Consider the following 17,373-nt stretch of genomic DNA (forward strand, 5'->3'; position numbering starts at 1 on the left):
AAGTTCTCCGTTATAAACTTATAACAGTTTATGTGCTATTCAAATTTAAAAAAGGCCTGGAACGTATATTTTGATTAGGAAATTTCCAAAATAGTTTGACGAAAGAATAAGCGCTATCAGAGCCAAATATTGCACACTGGTCTGGCCACAATTTCTCGAAACTTCTTAAGTCCCTTATAACAGGATTAAGCTAAGCTCACTATTTGTGTTTTTCAATAATTTGCATAAATTTAACGTCTTGAAGAGTTTTTATACTTTTGATAGAAGTTAACTTGATGAAAAAATAATAAACCACTTTTCTTTCATTCATCCAAATTCGATTTAAATTTGTATTTTGCCTAATTAAAATAAGCTTCTTGTTAAGCTTAAGAAGTTTCGAAAAATTGGGGCCTGGTAATTAATGTTGGGCAGATAACGCCAAATGGTTTTTTTTTGACAACTAATCAAGCATAGGTGTAGCATTTCAATTTATGGGCTACTTTCTGTTGGTTCTCGTTTAATACATTGGATCTAATTGGTCTACTTTTTTGTTTAAGTTTTATCACCGTCTCCATTTTTTTCAGAGGCACTTTAGTAGTAGTAAAAGGGTGGGAGCGATCTTAGGTTTTGGAGCCAAGCCTAGGTTTCATGTGGTGTAGAGTAAAAGATCGCTCTATACCACACGAAACCTAGGTTTGGCTCCAAAACCTAAGACCGCTCTATACCACATGAAACCTAGGCTTGGCTCCAAAACCTAAGATCGCTCTATACCACAAGAAACCTAGGCTTGGCTCCAAAACCTAAGATCGCTCTATACCACACGAAACCTAGGCTTGGCTCCAAAACCTAAGATCGCTCTATACCACATGAAACCTAGGCTTGGCTCCAAAACCTAAGATCGCTCCCACCCTTTTACTACTACTCACTTTATCTCACTTTCACGTTGTCGTTCTAAATATTTGGAATCAGATACACGAACTATAACCTAAACTAACAAATCACGTGTCATTTAGTGCCGGCAACTGATTATGAATAATTCCAGGTCATCCATATAATTGAGTATCTTGATGTTGTTGTTTTTTTTTCTTTTTATGGTTGAAAATGCTCGAATTTCATAGATATTATCAATTAAACATTTTCATATTTCATTTACAATTGCACATGCTTTGTAAGATAAAATGTAATATAACAGTATACATATACATATCGTTTATCACATGCTATTAAAACTGTACGTTTCAAATACACTTATGTACTAATTTGAAGTGGAAATTTATCTAGATGTATAACATATTTTTTATATAAAACATTTCTTTTATAGATCAGGGGTTCCTTTGTAAATGATAAAGAAGTTATATACATACTTAAAACAATTTCATTAAAAATGCTTAGAAGTCTATCAGTGTGTTGGGTATTACAGTCCTTTTCCTCTACCAAAGGCTCCTGCCACTACCGGGGCGCTTCTTCCGGTGTTTCCAGGCCGCCTGCCCCCATGTACCATCACCATGACGGAGGGAGATTGTTTCTTGAGACATTATCAATCCAGTTACACTTCCGTAGGTCCTTGGTGATCGCCACTTCCGGGGCGCTGTTTCTGGTGTTCCCCGGCTGCTGTCCGCAATGTAACTTCACCAAAAATGGGGAGCACTGTCGTCTCTGGAGTTCATCCAGTTTGTGATCGACTTCTTCTGCTTCGCCAGCGTGTTATTTTCGATCCACTTTATACATTCGTCAAAGATGTCGGTTTTCTCGTCGATGTCTTCCTTCGAAAAGCACCTCATGTCGTTTGCGATCGTAATGTGGGTTGTTTCTTCAGCAGACACGTTCATGATGCCGTTTGCGTCGATATCGAACGTAGCCTCGATCTGAGAGACGCCTCTAGGCGCTGGCGGAATACGCGTGAAGTCAAACAGCCCGAGCACATATTGTTGTCTTCGGTCATCGCCCGCTCGCCCTCGTAAATCTGAAAAATGACCGCCGGCTGGTTGTCTGAGTAGGTCGTGAACGTGTGGCCTTTGTCTGAATTTTGGTGTTCCGCTCGATGAGCCGCGTCATTACGCCTCCGGCCGTTTCGATGCCAAGTGAGAGCGGCGCCACGTCTACAAGATGCACGTACTTGATGGCGTCAGAGCTATCGCTGGACAAGATGGCGGCCTGCACGGTGGCCCCGTACGCGACAGCATCGTCCGGGTTGATATAGTTGTTCAGCTTTTTGCCGTTTATGAAGTCCTGCAGTGATTTCTGTATCTTAGGGGTGCATGTGGAGCCGCAGACTAGCACCACCTCGCGAATCTTAGTCTTGTCCAGTATGGCGTCCCGGAGCGCCTTCCCCACTGGTTCCAATGTCACCCGGAAAAGGTCCGCGCACAGCTCCTCAAGCCTTGCCCTCGTGATTTTTGTGTAGAAATCAATACCTTTAAACAGGGAGTCTATCTCTGATGCTTGGTTCTGTGCTGCTGGACAGTGCTTCATGTCGCTCTGAACGTTTGGTTCGCTGTAATCCCGGATAATCTGACGCTTGGAGTCGCAGATCGAGTTGGTGGGGTTTATGGCCGCCTGGTTCATAGCGGCGTCCCCGATCAGCCGCTTGGAGCCGGTGAATGTGACATACCTGGGCGTCGTGCGATTGCCTTAGTCATTGGCGATGATCTCCATTTTCACATGCGGGAACACGCACGAGTAGGTCGTGCCCAGGTTGATACCGATCGCAGCTTCTCTCATACTCATTCCGAACGGTAGTTTTTCAAGATTATCAAATGCAAACGTTTATACAACGTAAAATATGTATAATCTTATACGCCAAAGTTATACAGTGATTTCGCTTTGTAGTTGAAGTTGTTCGTTTTAAATTTTCCTTGACGCTTTGTTTTGTTAACATGCCTACACTGAAGCAGCCTCGGTTTTATAAATACTTTAACAGTGTTTCGGGATGATTCACATCATTACACGGATCTTATCCCGCGCCGTTCAAAAGTTTCAGAGCCAAGGGTAACAATCCATAAGGTACTATAATGTTAACATATATGTCTATATTTTTATCATCAAGGGAGATAAATCAAAAATTGGATGACTTGGTATCAATTGAGTATTCTCCCGTATCGTAGAAAAATTGAAAGAAAATAAACTCAATTATTATATCTTCCATAAAGTATTTTAGATCTTTTACAGCGTCGTTTATTTCGATTGAAATATGCTACCCAATTCTACTTTGGACGAAAAAGAAACGTTATGAACTTTAAACAAGATTAAGTGTTATATTTAAAAAAAAACCTTTTCATTGTTCGCTTGGTATTAATGTATATTATAATTTGTACAAGCTTTTGTTCTTCCTATTGAACAAAACAGTTGACTTGGGATATTGCCGAATAAAAAAGAATTGATAAAAGATCCATTTGCAAATAGTTATACTGGCCCCTTGTATACGCCGTGTTGATATAAATGTTTCAAGTCTTACTCTCCTTGACAGCCGTCTTATTCATTTAGAAAAACAAAAATGATTGCTAACTTTCTTAGTGTTGAGCGCGAAATGCCTTTACGCTGGCCAGCGCGCATGCGCGACCTTCAAAATAACCCATTTAATGGACCCAATATATGGCTAAATGAAATTTCGGCGGTTGCTTTCCTCAGAGGCTTTCTAAATTATTAAATATATATTTTACCTTTGACGTATTTCATAAAGCAAATATAAAATTTAACTGCTGTTTAAAGCACCAATGTACTTAATGTCACTTTAACCGAAAACTAAATCATTCTACAGAATGACATCAGCCGAGCAAAAAAAATAAAACAGGTCCCGCCGAGATTTGAACTCGGATCGCAGGATTCAGAGTCCTGAGTGCTAACCATTACACCACGGGACCTTCTGACCCTCTAGATACATTACAAAATTGAAGTTTTGAAAATTGTCTAAAAAATTCGGATTTAGAATCTCAAAAATAACAAAGAGGCTGTTCCAGCTTTAAGGAGGAAGTGTCATGTGAAGGCGAATGTGCGACTGCAGGTGGACGAATAGTGAAACGATGTTACACACAGTATTTACTTCAGATGACTTACATTTGGTTTAGAGGTTGTTGTAGTTATGTTGATAGTTATGTTGCTGTAGTCTTAATTCCAGAGGTAGGTGTTCATTGTATAGGACTTGATGGGTTGTTTTAGTGTTGTGGTCATTGTGGTTTTATAATCGCTTAGCTAAACAAAAAATCTTCTCAGTTTTTGAAATAACATCCTAGTCATAATGGCGTGTTTTTGCATGTTTAAGGTCAATGTATCTTCTAATAATTCGTAAACCTGTGGTAGATCACGTTCAGTATTGCATACTGATTAAATCATTTAAATGATTATAGTTCATCGGTTCAAACTCCCCAACAAAAATTAACCGAATTTTTTCCTATGTTACAGGGGCGTCTCCAGGATTTGACGTTCGAGGGGGCGTAACTGAGGGGCGTAACCTTTTAACTTTCGCCCCTGTCTCAGAACTGAAATTTGTTTGTTCCAAAGTATTGGCAGTGGGGTTTCCGGGGTACTCCCTTAGCCTTAAGAAATGTTATCAATTTTATCGTTTATCGGTCCAAGGTGCAGCAGTGACGTTATACTAAGTTGTTTCAACAACAAACTGTTAGTCGTTGATAGTTCATGCAATACACACTAAATAAAGGTAATCGTGGAGTCACTGTCCGGCTCCCTTTAAATAAATTCGTTAAATGTATGACACATTAATGATAAATTGTACTTAAAACACCTGAAAAATCTTATTCCCGTGGACATGTTTCTTCTGTGATCGTGGTTGAAAATTGCATGTAAATGTAGCTACCTGCGTTATTTGAAGTACAATTGATATATAAGCATATCATATCGTTCATTGGAAATGGTTTTATATCATATCGTACGTGCATTTTAACACTGTAGAGCTATGTTTTGGATGTCCGGTTAGCGCCGTGGTTAGTGCACTCGCGTCTCACCAATGCGATCTGGGTTCGATTACCGACCTGGGCGCATATGAGTTTAGCTGGTGGTCACCAAGCCGGACATGTTGGTTTTCTTCGGACTCTTCGCCCCCCCCCCCCCCCACACACACACACAACACGAGAACACACTTTCACGTGACTTCGTATCCACGACCATACATTGATTTAACTTTCTTAACAACAGTTGAAAACAGTTAAAATAAATAGCGTTTAATCTAGCAATGTCCAAAAGTGTTATTCATGTTAGTGTACTGTGACTAGCAGGTTCATGGTGGGGGATATAAATATGGGGGAGTACACCCAAATCACATTGCCAACATTTTAAACAAATTCTGGCTTGGTTCTGCGGGGTCGAATGTCAGAAGGTTGTGCCCCTTAGTTACGCCCCCTCCAACGTCAATTCTTCGGTCCGCACCCCGTATAAATATCATACAGGCAAAAATGTGATTGAGAAATATTTGTAGTTTGGTTCGCGCATGTTGTCTTTGCAAAAACACACGTTCTCTGATCAATATTTTTGACAAAACAATGAAAACAAACGAGTTTATGGCTTTAAGGCTTAGCCATACAATAACATAACACTATTTGTCATTTCGGTCACTTGACATGTATAACAAATCTGTCATAGTAAATTTATAATGGAATCTTTAACATAAAAAAGCAAAATGTATTCACGCCCATTTCTGGGGCGGCCCCAGGAACGGAGTTGGAGTCAAGCGCCCCCTCCACGAGAACCAATATACATGTAGGTCAACTTTGGGAAGAGGAGTTTGGGAAAACCATGTCCATTATCAAAAATCTGATATGGGACATGTAAATGCATTTTTATATTCATCCCTCATGTTGACATGATACAGCCTACTTATGTGGATAACTAGTTTTCAAATACCCCTCCCCCCACTAACACCACCAACACCACCACCAACACCACCACACCAGCCTTGAACACCTATCCCCTTTAAACCGCTAATACATTATACATTATGAAAAGGAATTTGATGGACTGCATTTTAATTTGTAATGTAGACTTACTGGAAAAGTAAAGATAACGTAACCATCAGCAAATAATAATATGTATATACTCTTTAGTATCGTTTATATTAGGGACGGATTTAACGAAAGAGGGGGGGGGGTCGTTACTTATGGGCGTTACTTTTTGACTTGCGCCCCACTTTCAGTACCGAAATCTATTTGGTTCAAAGTTTTGGCAGGGGCGGGGGAGTGGGTAATCCCTCAAGTACATTTTAACAATTTCTAGTCCGAAATAAAGCATTTTGAGCGTATTTTATTACTTTTCTCTTCTGTATTAAAGAAATAACAATGAACGATTTGAGGGGGGGGGGGGGGGCGAGCCGGGTAGCACCCTGGATCCGATAGTTTATACGGTATGAAGTGAAAGGGAGACAGAGCTCACCCTGTATCACATCCAGTTGAACGTCAAAGAAACCAGTATTGGACATCACTTTTTAAATATAATTTACACTTGTTCGTTTATGATAAGTATAGTTCATATATTTTCGTTGTGTGAAAAATAAACCAAATGCACCTGTGAAAGCCGGTAACATAGGTACTATTTATAGTATAGATATAAACGTAAATACTGGTGCAAACTCAATAAATGGGATAGAAAGTATTGTTATTTATTCGGTTATTGAATATGCTATGTAAGAAATTGATAATGGTGAAGCTAACTTGTGCGGTAATGTTCACGCGCTATAAGGTTTCTATTACGATTTGGATAACGATTCGCATAAAAAAAAAACTTTATCTATTTAGTTTAGCATCTAAGTATAGATGATAAATTAAAATATCGCGTATTTTATAAAGTTCTGTTCTGTTCTGCGTCGATCAGCTTGGAACGGCTTAATGCTATTTTTGTCTGTCCGACAACATATATGTATTTTAAACACTAGCGGATCAATGATTTAGTGATAGGGGCGGGGTAGGCAACCAATTGTCAAAGGGAACATTTTTTATCAGTATCGGAGTAAAAAACAAGTTGATTACACCACATTGAACAATTCCAAAGTAAAGTTAGCCAACGTGCCTTTATTGGGGGACCATCTTTCCCATAAACCTACTTAACTTGACCATATACATTTTTGGTTTTGGGGAAGATGGCCCACGTCGAAAGATGCATCCTCTATGTGGCGCCTGCTCTAACGCAAACAGATTCTGTTGCTGCCCTTGTTTAAGATCGCCGTAGCCAATTATTGCCAAACATTTACATATGAGTTTTAAGTTGTGTCTCAATTGAATTTATGCAGAATTATTTATAGTTGAAATATTGTTGAACAAAATACAAATAATATAATAATTTAATGATTCATTATTGTATGCACATTACAGCAAACACTCATCAGAATATCCACACACATGAGGTTTTATTAGATATTGGTGCGGCTCATTGAAATCATTAGTGTTCGAAGTTATGTTTTGTCCATTGTGATGGCAGAATATTTCAAATACAGATTGTTTGTAATAATCTTATAACCAGCATTGTGTTTGAGAGTATTAGTCAACTGGCCCAACCTCTGAAATGTAAATCGAACCGCCGGAACTCACATTTCAGTCGTTATTGGTTATAATCAGGTGAAGCGGTAGATATATGGCTGGCCCAATTGATTGGTAGTTTACACATAGTATGTAGACCACTAAAAAGTTACAGATAAAGTTAAACTTACATAAAATAAATGGTTATATAACCATTACATGGCTGACTATTGAAATCTTGTAACAATATATACTGGCATAACGCTTAATCAGATAATTGACGTTCATTGGAAAAGATTATCATACATTTACTGAAAAAAAAATAGATTCTGAAAAATAGCAAATTTCAATTATCAATCTTCATCGGGTTTTATGTTAGCAATTATGTTTTCTCAAAGTCAATATAAACCATTTTCTTTCTCTGCTAATTCAAGCCGCATCTCAATATAATAGATAAGTCCTGTCTACAAACCATTCAAAGAAGCCATACCATTCATAGCTACGATTTATTTATTTTTGTATAAAAATGATAATTACTTAGATAATTCTGCAAACAAAAGATTTAATTGTTAATTGAAATAGGCGCGAAGCGGAAATGGAGATTAGTATTGCACCAGTCAATTGTAACCACGCCCCCCCCCCCCCAGGTCCGTTGAATAGCGGGGACTTTGACTTTCGGTCCAGCCTAGCCCGGGCAAAGTCTCCGCCCTGTGGGGACGAATTGCTCGTGATACCCCCCCCCCTAAATGCCCCCGCACCCAAGGGACTCTAGGTAAGGCCCATTTCCCGCTATATTTGGCGAAAACTCAAAACCACCGCATTCACCCGGCACTGCGGGGCTACCTGGAAGGTAAAAACACGGCCCATTTCCCCGGTATACCCCCGGACCTGAGGGCCGTGTTCACTGAATTGAGTATGTTCCTGTTCGGGTTTTTTTCCAGTTCATATGGTAGATTAATTGGGTGATTTATTAATCACAAGCGGGATTCGAGGGGGCGCACCCGGCCCGCGCCCCCTCTAAAACGTCAAGTTTACTTTTTATGTCCATATCGGAGAAAATAATATTAATAATACGCTCAGAATGCATCATTTCCGACTACAATTTTACTTGATGGAGTAATCCAAAATCCCTATGCAAACAGTTTATGCCATAAACTTAAGTTCCGAAGGAGGGGCGCATGTCAAAAGGTTGCGCCCCTAATAGTTATGCCCCCTCTAACGTCAGTTCCTGGACCCGCCCCTGTTAATCATCAATGTATTACAACGTCTCAGGCTAGTAAATATGAAGCATTTATTGACGAGTAATTATAAGAAGAAGTATGGTAAAAACGATCTGTTTCAAATGCAGTGTTTAATATTTAAGACTAATTTCCTTGCTAAACCACACGGAAAAACAGCGATTAAAGAAAATAAAATACAAAGTTGCGTCTTTTTATGTGCGGATTTAAGCTTGAAACATTTTTAGATGTGTTAAATAGATTTATATTTTGCCATTTTAAAAAGGGGAATTGGCATAAAAATAAGATCATATGACTGACTGTTTATAATCGAATGCACAACTGCGCGTTTAGGTTTAAGTAAGTGAAGTGCGGTGTTTCCTCATGTATTCTTAGTGGTTATGTGAACTAAATACCTGAAAACAAACACGTATTTCATGGTAATATATATATCAATACAGTAAAACGCCAGCCATTTATATTATAGGTTTAGCGATCACACGCAGAGAAACGGATCATACTATTATCAGCTAGTATAAAACTTGTGAGCGTGTATACACACAGTCGCCCTTTACACACAGAAGTAAATATCGCGCGCTAATATCCGGCATGTTTAATCGCAGGTTATGTTGTGAAAGAAAGACGGATTTCTTCATTGTTTTGGACTAAAGGAAGTTGATTTTATCGGAACAAAAGAGATATTGATCTTGTGAGTAGCAATGGGCAGTTTGTGAGTGTGATTTGATAATACAGGAGTCGTATACGATTAAATATCATCGTGACACACTTCGCGTGATCTAAACAAGAATGCGATAAAGCCAGACCCATAATGCATTGCGGTGCGTTCCCGCATGCGTGATTTATTAAGTCGTGTCAATGTTTATATGTATGGGAAGTAAAAAGAACTAAATATATATCGTTGTTTATGGTATGGACGGTGACTATAATTTTGGAAAACTTGTATAAAATGGCTTCTTCTCGTTGGGTTGATCATGAAAGCGCTCGGACGTGGATATTATCGATAATTGATCAACTACGTCAGAGGAAAGCTAGACCTGATTTGGAGCGTATTTGTCATTTTGTGGAGAGAAAACATGGGTTAGATCGTAAGGATGCGGAAGCGCATTTAGAAAAACTTGTAGACGACGGAACTGTGATTAAAGTTGTATATAAACGTGGAACAAGCTACAGAAACGCCACAAAGGCCAAGAAACGAGCTTATGTGTCAAATGTGCTAAATTCTAAAGGGGCTAGTCAACGAATAAATGAAGCGATCAATGCGCTCCTAGACAAAAGACGCTATCACAGTTTGGATACCGAAAGTACACACAGTAGCAATGGGGGCGAAAATGTGGACGAAAAGGAAAATGAAAGCTCTGCAAAATGGACAGAGAATGACGGCGTGAGCTCCACGGATATTGAGCTGTGGATAGCATCTAAACATGGGGACATTGGGCCCTACCCGATTCACTGGTTGTTGCAGCGGGAGGTGGATGCAGGAAACGTTACACTACTTAAAAACGGCAACTTCCTGCTAAGAACGGAATCGGATTCCCCGGACTCCCCGGAAGCTGAAGAGGACGTTACGCCGCAGCCGCCTCCGCCGGCTGTCGTGTCCAAACGGGGTCGGCCCCCTAAACGGAAAGTACGCGTAATTGCGTCACCTTGAAACCGAAACCGAAAGTTTTGGGCGAACATTCGTATAAGTACAAGATATATAAATAAAACATCACTGATAAAGTAAATACCAGTGGAAAAGTAAACAATCACGACTGTCTGGCTATTAATATTGATTTGTTTTAGCTGAATTCGCGGTTTCGCGTGTATCGTGCTATATTATATTAACATTTATATGTTTTCAATCAACCACAAGGGATATACAATCTTAAGCAACAATAATTAATATGTTAAATAAAAAATATTATCTCAGAGTTATTCAATCTTTATGTGCTATGCGAATAATTTAAAGAAGACTGGAAACTTCAAATTATTATGTTTACATGTATATTCAATTAGCCGCGGGTCATTGTTGTCAAACCATCCGGTTATGCACATCATGTATAACTGTATTTCATTGTAGCACGATAACATGGTTCGCAGCTTCAGCTGGGCGGGAACCGGAAGTGGCGGCGGCGGCAAAATGGCGGCGATTGCGGGTGTGGAACCGGAGAGCGCCCCGGTACCGGAAATGCCCCCGCATCTGTGCGATTTCTGCCAGCAGACGTCCGAAAACAACAAACGTGGGGAGCGCGAAGAGCTGCTCTTTTGTAAAGACTGTAACGCGAAAGGTGCGAAAGTTTTGGTATTTTAACCCAGGGGGCAATATATGTCACCTTTTTACATACACAATGTGGCGTGTACTAAATATATATAAGATCTTTTTGATTGTACTTCTCAATACTTCTAATGGTGTCAAACCTATAAAAAGTACCGCTGTATAGGGTTACAAAATAGGTTAGCCGTGATTATCATTTCACTATGGAAGTAATTATAAGGTTACCGGTTATTTATGAACCACTTTCGCAACACTGGCCACGCGGCTGGCTGTGTATAAATTACATACTGTACATACATGTGTTTGAAATATTTTCGAGCGCCTCCGTTCTTTATCAACTACTTGGCGGAACTGGCGGCTCGGTCTCGGAACACCGACTGACTGTGTATCAATTCCTTCATGAGATTGATATATTTTCCAGCGCACCTATCCTGTATGAACTACTCACCGGAACTGGCGGCTCGGTACACTGACCGACTTTGTATCAATTGCATACGCTCATGTAGTTTCGTTCCAGCGCACCCATCCTGTATGAACTACTCACCGGAACCAGCGGCTCGAGCTTGGAACACCGGGTGACTGTGTATCAATAACATACGTTCATTAAGTTTCGTTCCAGCGCACCAATCCGATATCAACTACTTGCCGGCACTAGTGCTTATGTATCAATTACTTACAATTACGTCCATGCAGATTATTTAATTTCTAGCGCATCCATCCTGTATGAACTACTCTCCGGCACGGACCACCCGGCTGGGAACAATGAGTCAGTGTCAGGTTTTGTAGAAATAACAAACCTTTATGTAGTTAATTTATTTTTAGCGCACCCATCTTGTATGAACTACTCACCGGAACTGGCGGCTCGGGCTCGGAACACTGACTGGCAGTGTATTGACTGTAAAGTTTGCTGTTTATGCACGGATCCCGACGACCCGGTACGGCACAACAGTTATTTTAAATATTATAAAAAATACATTGTATATTGAAACAATGCTTCATGCATATCTCGACTGGTGGTTAGTAATGGGTCACTGGCTTCAGTATAGCATTGCGAATTGTTGTCGGGGTCAGTGACTGACGGCGTCTGCATCACACCTTCTTGTCTGGACTTTAATTTTGTCCTGTTTTGGCAGACAATGAAATAATTTCTTTACATTGCTCTCTTATACGAAGTTGCGACTCGCTCGCCGCATTGGTCAATTGGCGAGTGAAAAACGTTTACCCATGGGACTCGCAAGTCCCAGGAAATAATTTATAATTGATCTCTTATTCCGTGATGATTCGGGTGCCGTATCTTGTTTATATACCTGACAAGTTTCAGCGCTCTACGTTTGCGACAAATGTAAATGCCAGCATAGACGTTTTGATAATGTGTATTAAATACTTGTATCATTAAATATGTTTGTGCATTGGGTACTTGTATTTTTTAAATATGTTGTGTACAATTTCAACTTATAGCGAATATGGACCAATAGCCACAAGGACATGACTGAAATTGGCTTTTTCAGGACCTGATGTTGTTTTGTGACGCGTGTGACAAGGGTTACCACATGCAGTGTCACGTGCCGGAAGTCGTGGACAAGCCGCAAGGTAGAACTTAAGAACTGCACGTGTTTCTTTATGCAATTATCAAACTTTGTTGAGTCTTATCCGGTTGAATAACAGTTTAAGTCTATAAAACTCATTTCATTTAACCAGTAAAAAGACTTAGCCGGTTACACGTAAAGTAAATACCAAAGATGCTGGATTATATAATGAATATGTCGTGTTCCGTTAATTTTTCCTCTCGCTAGTTGAATTGAAATATGCCCTTTCCGCGTAAAACCTTTTGTATGACATCTTTTTGAAGACTAAAAACTCTTAAGGGTTTCCCGATCAGGGCACTTTAGTCAGTTTATTGACCAATCGGGAAACCAAATACGTGTTCGTATACATTAGTCAAATTGGCCTGTGCCTGAGGACATTCAGTTTACCGAAAATATAAAACTAAGGTTGTGTGCTAGAAAGATATGTATAATTGTTCCTAGCGTTCAGATTTGCTTAAATTTCCCCAAACTTTAGATATTGAGGGTCAAACATGTGCCATTCTTGTGAAAAAATTATCATTAGTAATAGTGGCAATAAAACGGTAACACTGGTTTTCACTACCTGGTTGGTTTTGTTTCCAAATTGGGAAATATCTTAAAAACATCTCTACATCTCAAAAATGGGGAAATTACAAACACAGCTAAACGGTATGATGTTCAATCTATGTTTCCATTATACAAAAATAGTTTAAGATTGTCCTTAGACTAAGATCCGTATGCATTGAACATTTAATAAAAATAATCTTTTGTTCCCACTCGGGCAATACATTGACAAAAGTTACCGTTCGGGAAATAATCGGGAAACACTGAAGGGAAATCCCATTTATCCCGATCGGGCAATTTTCTCTGCTGTTACACAGACGTTATTGGTGATTAACATGCAGTCACTATTACCATAAATGTACTACATGTAATTCCGTGACACTCTTTATTAGCATTATTTCACCGGTGTTCATCCTTTGTGCATAATCCATCTCGGCATCTGACGTGTTTCAGGGAAGTGGGTCTGTAACGACTGTGTTATGGATGGCGTTCAGATCGATGACGTCGAGGAAAACGTCTTTACAAACGTCGTGGATAGCACCATGAAAACGGACTCCGGTATGTAAGACTGATCGAGGACGTGGCTTATGGGGACTGTTTCCTTAATTTGACGTGCGTGTGCGTGCGTGCGTGTGCGTGCGCGTGTTTGCGTGTGTGTGTGTGGCGCTCTTATCCACTGTTTTATAGTATTGTATATGTTGTCCCGCAATATCTTGCTGTACTTATGTTTCGTTATTTCGCACTTTTGCGGCAAAAAGGCGAACATGCGAAAACCCGCCATATGGCTTTATGAAAATGTGCCAATTGGTTCGGCGGAAAAGCGCCATATGTCGGGATGAAAATGTGCCACATTATTATTCCGCGTTTTCGCTAGGCCACTTGGCGCATTTTTGTCCCGTCACATGGCTCATTTTGCTCTGCCATGTGCTAGGTTCTTGCTTTTTCACCCTTCCGCGGTGAATATATGAAATGGCAGAAATCAGCCACCATAGTTTTGCTTGTCAAGTTCGTTAGTTAAAAATATCATTACAATATCACGCTACCACGTTTTAGTAGCACTGTTTTACCTCACTGATCAATGTATTAATTATTCATTTACTCAACGCTCGCTCTTTGTTACAGAATCTCTCGCAAGTGCTCGGAACGGTGATCGGTAAGATACGCTTTATAGTTACACTACGTATACATTCAAAATCAATATTGTAACCGTTGCTTGTAGCAATTCTAATACAAGTAAAACTATGTTAGCGAAGCAACATGCATCATTCCGCGTGATTACAACAACTGCGTACCAGTTATCACTTACTAGCTTTATCATTGATTGCGACGTTAATACCACGTATGATGAATTCGCATCAAACATTATAATATCACCATTCCGTTATGTATCACGGTTATGCTTATTTGGTGCAGCTTCAAGGAGACAACTCGAGAAGTAGTTTTTACTAATCTCTCAATATAACATTTTTTCAAAATTACCAAGAAATTGTTATAATTCGTATCGCTCACAGGGCGTCTGAGGAAGCGGAAGAGGCGTATCCTGACGCCGCCAGCTGGGATACTGATGACGTAGCCAGGTTCTTCCGGGGAAAGGGATTTCCCGATCAGGCCGACTCGTTCAAAGAACAGGTACACAAAATTGAAGTTGCCTCCCTTTGACCGTTGAATCTTTAAAAGTCATTCGGAAAATATGATTAGGTCACAATTATAACAGGCTTTGTATAGACTTAACCGAGCACCATTTTAGGGGAGGGGAAGGGGGGGGGAAGAGGTTACCGGAGGTAGAGATAGAATGCTTATTAAATCCGTAATAAAACACGGATAAATGACCACTAGAGAGAGTGAATTGAACAAACAAATCAGTTATTCATTGTTGCCTAAATATATTGATGTCATACCTTTAATATCACTTGACAAAAACGTTGCAGCATTTTATTTTTAGCCATTCGGGACATGATAAAGCCACAATGAAAACATGCTTTGTATGGTCCTACCCGAACCCCATTTAGGGGAGGGGAAGCGGAGTGGGGGGTTACGGGAGAAAGAGATTTCTTAAATTTCTGCAACAATATTGCAGGTTCTTGTATTTTCGAAATCTGCTATATTTCTTGATGCAAATATCTTAGAGACAAATATCAATAATGTTACAAGAATCCATGACGTCCTCATGGATCATGGAATATATTATCAAAAGTTTGATTTAGAATAAGTTTAGCAATAAAGTTATTACACTGGAGTCTCACGGAATATGCCACAATTCTGATCATCTTACTGAAAAGCATTGTATACAGAACAGAACAAAACAGAACAATACACGATTTTATTCGATATAGAAAAACACATTTTCAGTGCGATATTTCATAAGCCTTGAAAACATATTTTACGCCTGCGCAAGAGGTCGTTGAGAGATTTCACCAACCATCTCTAACGGTCCTTCAATATGAGAACTACGTTGTATTTTTTCTTGGTTGCTAGGGTAACCAATTGCCGTGCGTCATATAAATTTAATGTCATTGTTTTCAGTGCTGTTGTAAGTGATAGTCTTGGTGAGGCTGCTGTTGTTGGTGGTGGTGCTGCTGCAGCTGTAGTTGGTGTTTGTTCTGGTGTTGGTGATGTTGCTGTAGGCGGTGGTTGTTCTGGTGTTGGTGCTGCTGCTACTGCTGCTGCTCAAAGGCACCCCTCTTTCAGAATTATCTGCAGAATGTTTTTTTTATATTTCATTTATTTTAGCAACGAGTTTTATTTTTCAGGAGATTGACGGTCAATCACTACTGCTGCTCAAGAGATCTGACGTTCTACAAGGGCTGTCACTCAAACTTGGCCCCGCCCTCAAGATCTACAAACACGTGATGAAACTCCAGACCACGGGAATCTCGAACACGTGACCCACCTAGTAGTCACATGACTTTAAACTGTTCGCTGATGAATGAACAAAATAGTTTTGAACTAATCAGACATTGAAACATTTGAAATTCCGGTGAAGAACTTTAAATCGTTTTGTTTACATTGCCTTGCGAGGGTTTGTTTTGGATGTAAGGATGTTCAAATCATAACGAAGGGCAGTACAGCAGAGATTGCTGTAATCTAATCCACGGCCAATAGGGATGTTTGTGACTAACGTTTCCGGTTTTGGTTCCGCCGCGCTTGCAGTGAAAGCACGATGTAAATAAGAACGTTTGGAAACGTTCTTAACATAGGCGACTGTCAACCTTAAAAATGAACATAGGGCAGATTTAGTTAAGCAACTAATGAGAACTGACGAAAAAGAGCATTATTAGATTACGATTTCACTGTTTAAGATCGGCACAATGTTTGTCCTATTTGTTTAATATTGTCAATCAGGTTGTGTAGCTATCACTTCACGTGTATACATTAATTAAAGGCAGCCAAGCGCAAATGCTTCTTTAATCCTAGTAAAATACTTAACTGATACACTTCTTCTTCTGAACTTGTTTAATCATAAACCATGCTAAAAATGAAGGCGCACAATATAGGTTGTATTTTTTAATGCGTTTTCATGTTTAACGCATTTGACTTTTATGAGCACTATGATATTTTGGCGCTTGTCTTAAATGGGAAATGGCAGGCCACGTATACGTACGGGCCAATTAAAGAAAAACAACATGTATAAAGGCTAATGTTATATAAGTGAATTTTCTCCGATTCCAAATTAGATATTTGTATTGTTGTTATTTTTTATACATTTTCGTCGAGTAGGTAACTTTTCTTTTTTAAATGAACATGGCTGCCTTTAAAAACGTTAGTCCGATCTAAGACAAAACTTACTGATGACCATATGGTCATACATGCCATTATGAAAGTGTGTTTGTGTGTGCGTGTTTTTTGAAGAAGCAAAACATCAGTTGTACTAGTGATAGTTTGGCATAACTGTAGTATGTTTTGACATACAGTGGAACCCCGTTGGCTCGAACTCACAAGGACAGGCTCGGAAATTCGAGCCAAGCGGGAATAATTACCTTCAGTATAAAAAAATCGGCCATTTACATCCAATTCGAGCCACCGAGGTAATCGAGCCAAGCGAGGTAATGGAGCCAACGGGGTTTGACTGTATTTGTTTACCATGCCCTGATTGTCTATGCATATTCATGAATTTAAAATTGTTATACGAGATTCCGTTTACTTTTATTTTGTTTTTCTGCTCAAGTTAATAAAACTTTTTTGTTAAATTGATTAATTGTTATGTTACATTCCTTCTGATAATCGGGAAACGTGAAATATATGTGTATTCATTTAGGCCATACCAAATCGACTCTGTGTTTAGCGTCAGGCCTTAGGTTAGTTGAAGCATTGTTTCG

The 17,373-nt window shown here is 39.5% G+C and overlaps 1 protein-coding gene, 1 non-coding gene and 1 pseudogene across 2 annotated transcripts; 1 reads left to right on the forward strand and 2 right to left on the reverse strand.

The window, feature by feature from the left end:
* Positions 1-1,479: 1,479 nt before the first annotated feature.
* Positions 1,480-2,544, reverse strand: LOC128215185 (heat shock 70 kDa protein-like; annotated as a pseudogene).
* A 1,223-nt stretch (positions 2,545-3,767) lies between these two features.
* Positions 3,768-3,839, reverse strand: Trnaq-cug (transfer RNA glutamine (anticodon CUG)). Its single transcript has one exon. It is a non-coding gene; the product is annotated as a tRNA-Gln (tRNA).
* A 4,925-nt stretch (positions 3,840-8,764) lies between these two features.
* LOC128215587 (histone acetyltransferase KAT6B-like) lies at positions 8,765-17,248 on the forward strand. The gene is made up of 8 exons (XM_052922297.1): positions 8,765-10,298; positions 10,734-10,941; positions 11,751-11,863; positions 12,437-12,518; positions 13,511-13,615; positions 14,180-14,210; positions 14,569-14,686; positions 15,808-17,248. The coding sequence occupies exons 1-8, from the start codon at positions 9,579-9,581 to the stop codon at positions 15,940-15,942; spliced, it is 1,512 nt and encodes a 503-aa protein (XP_052778257.1). The 5' UTR covers positions 8,765-9,578; the 3' UTR covers positions 15,943-17,248.
* The last annotated feature ends 125 nt before the right edge of the window (positions 17,249-17,373 follow it).

This window comes from Mya arenaria, chromosome 13, assembly GCF_026914265.1.
Source record: "Mya arenaria isolate MELC-2E11 chromosome 13, ASM2691426v1".
Classification (NCBI taxonomy): Eukaryota; Metazoa; Mollusca; class Bivalvia; order Myida; family Myidae; genus Mya; species Mya arenaria.

Excerpts from the sequence above, each read along its gene's own strand:
- LOC128215587 (XM_052922297.1), top strand. The coding sequence starts at position 9,579 with ATGGTATGGACGGTGACTATAATTTTGGAAAACTTGTATAAAATGGCT. Across the intron at positions 11,864-12,436 it reads GCACGGATCCCGACGACCCG|GACCTGATGTTGTTTTGTGA; the intron begins GTACGGCACAAC and ends TGGCTTTTTCAG. Across the intron at positions 14,211-14,568 it reads AGTGCTCGGAACGGTGATCG|GGCGTCTGAGGAAGCGGAAG; the intron begins GTAAGATACGCT and ends TATCGCTCACAG.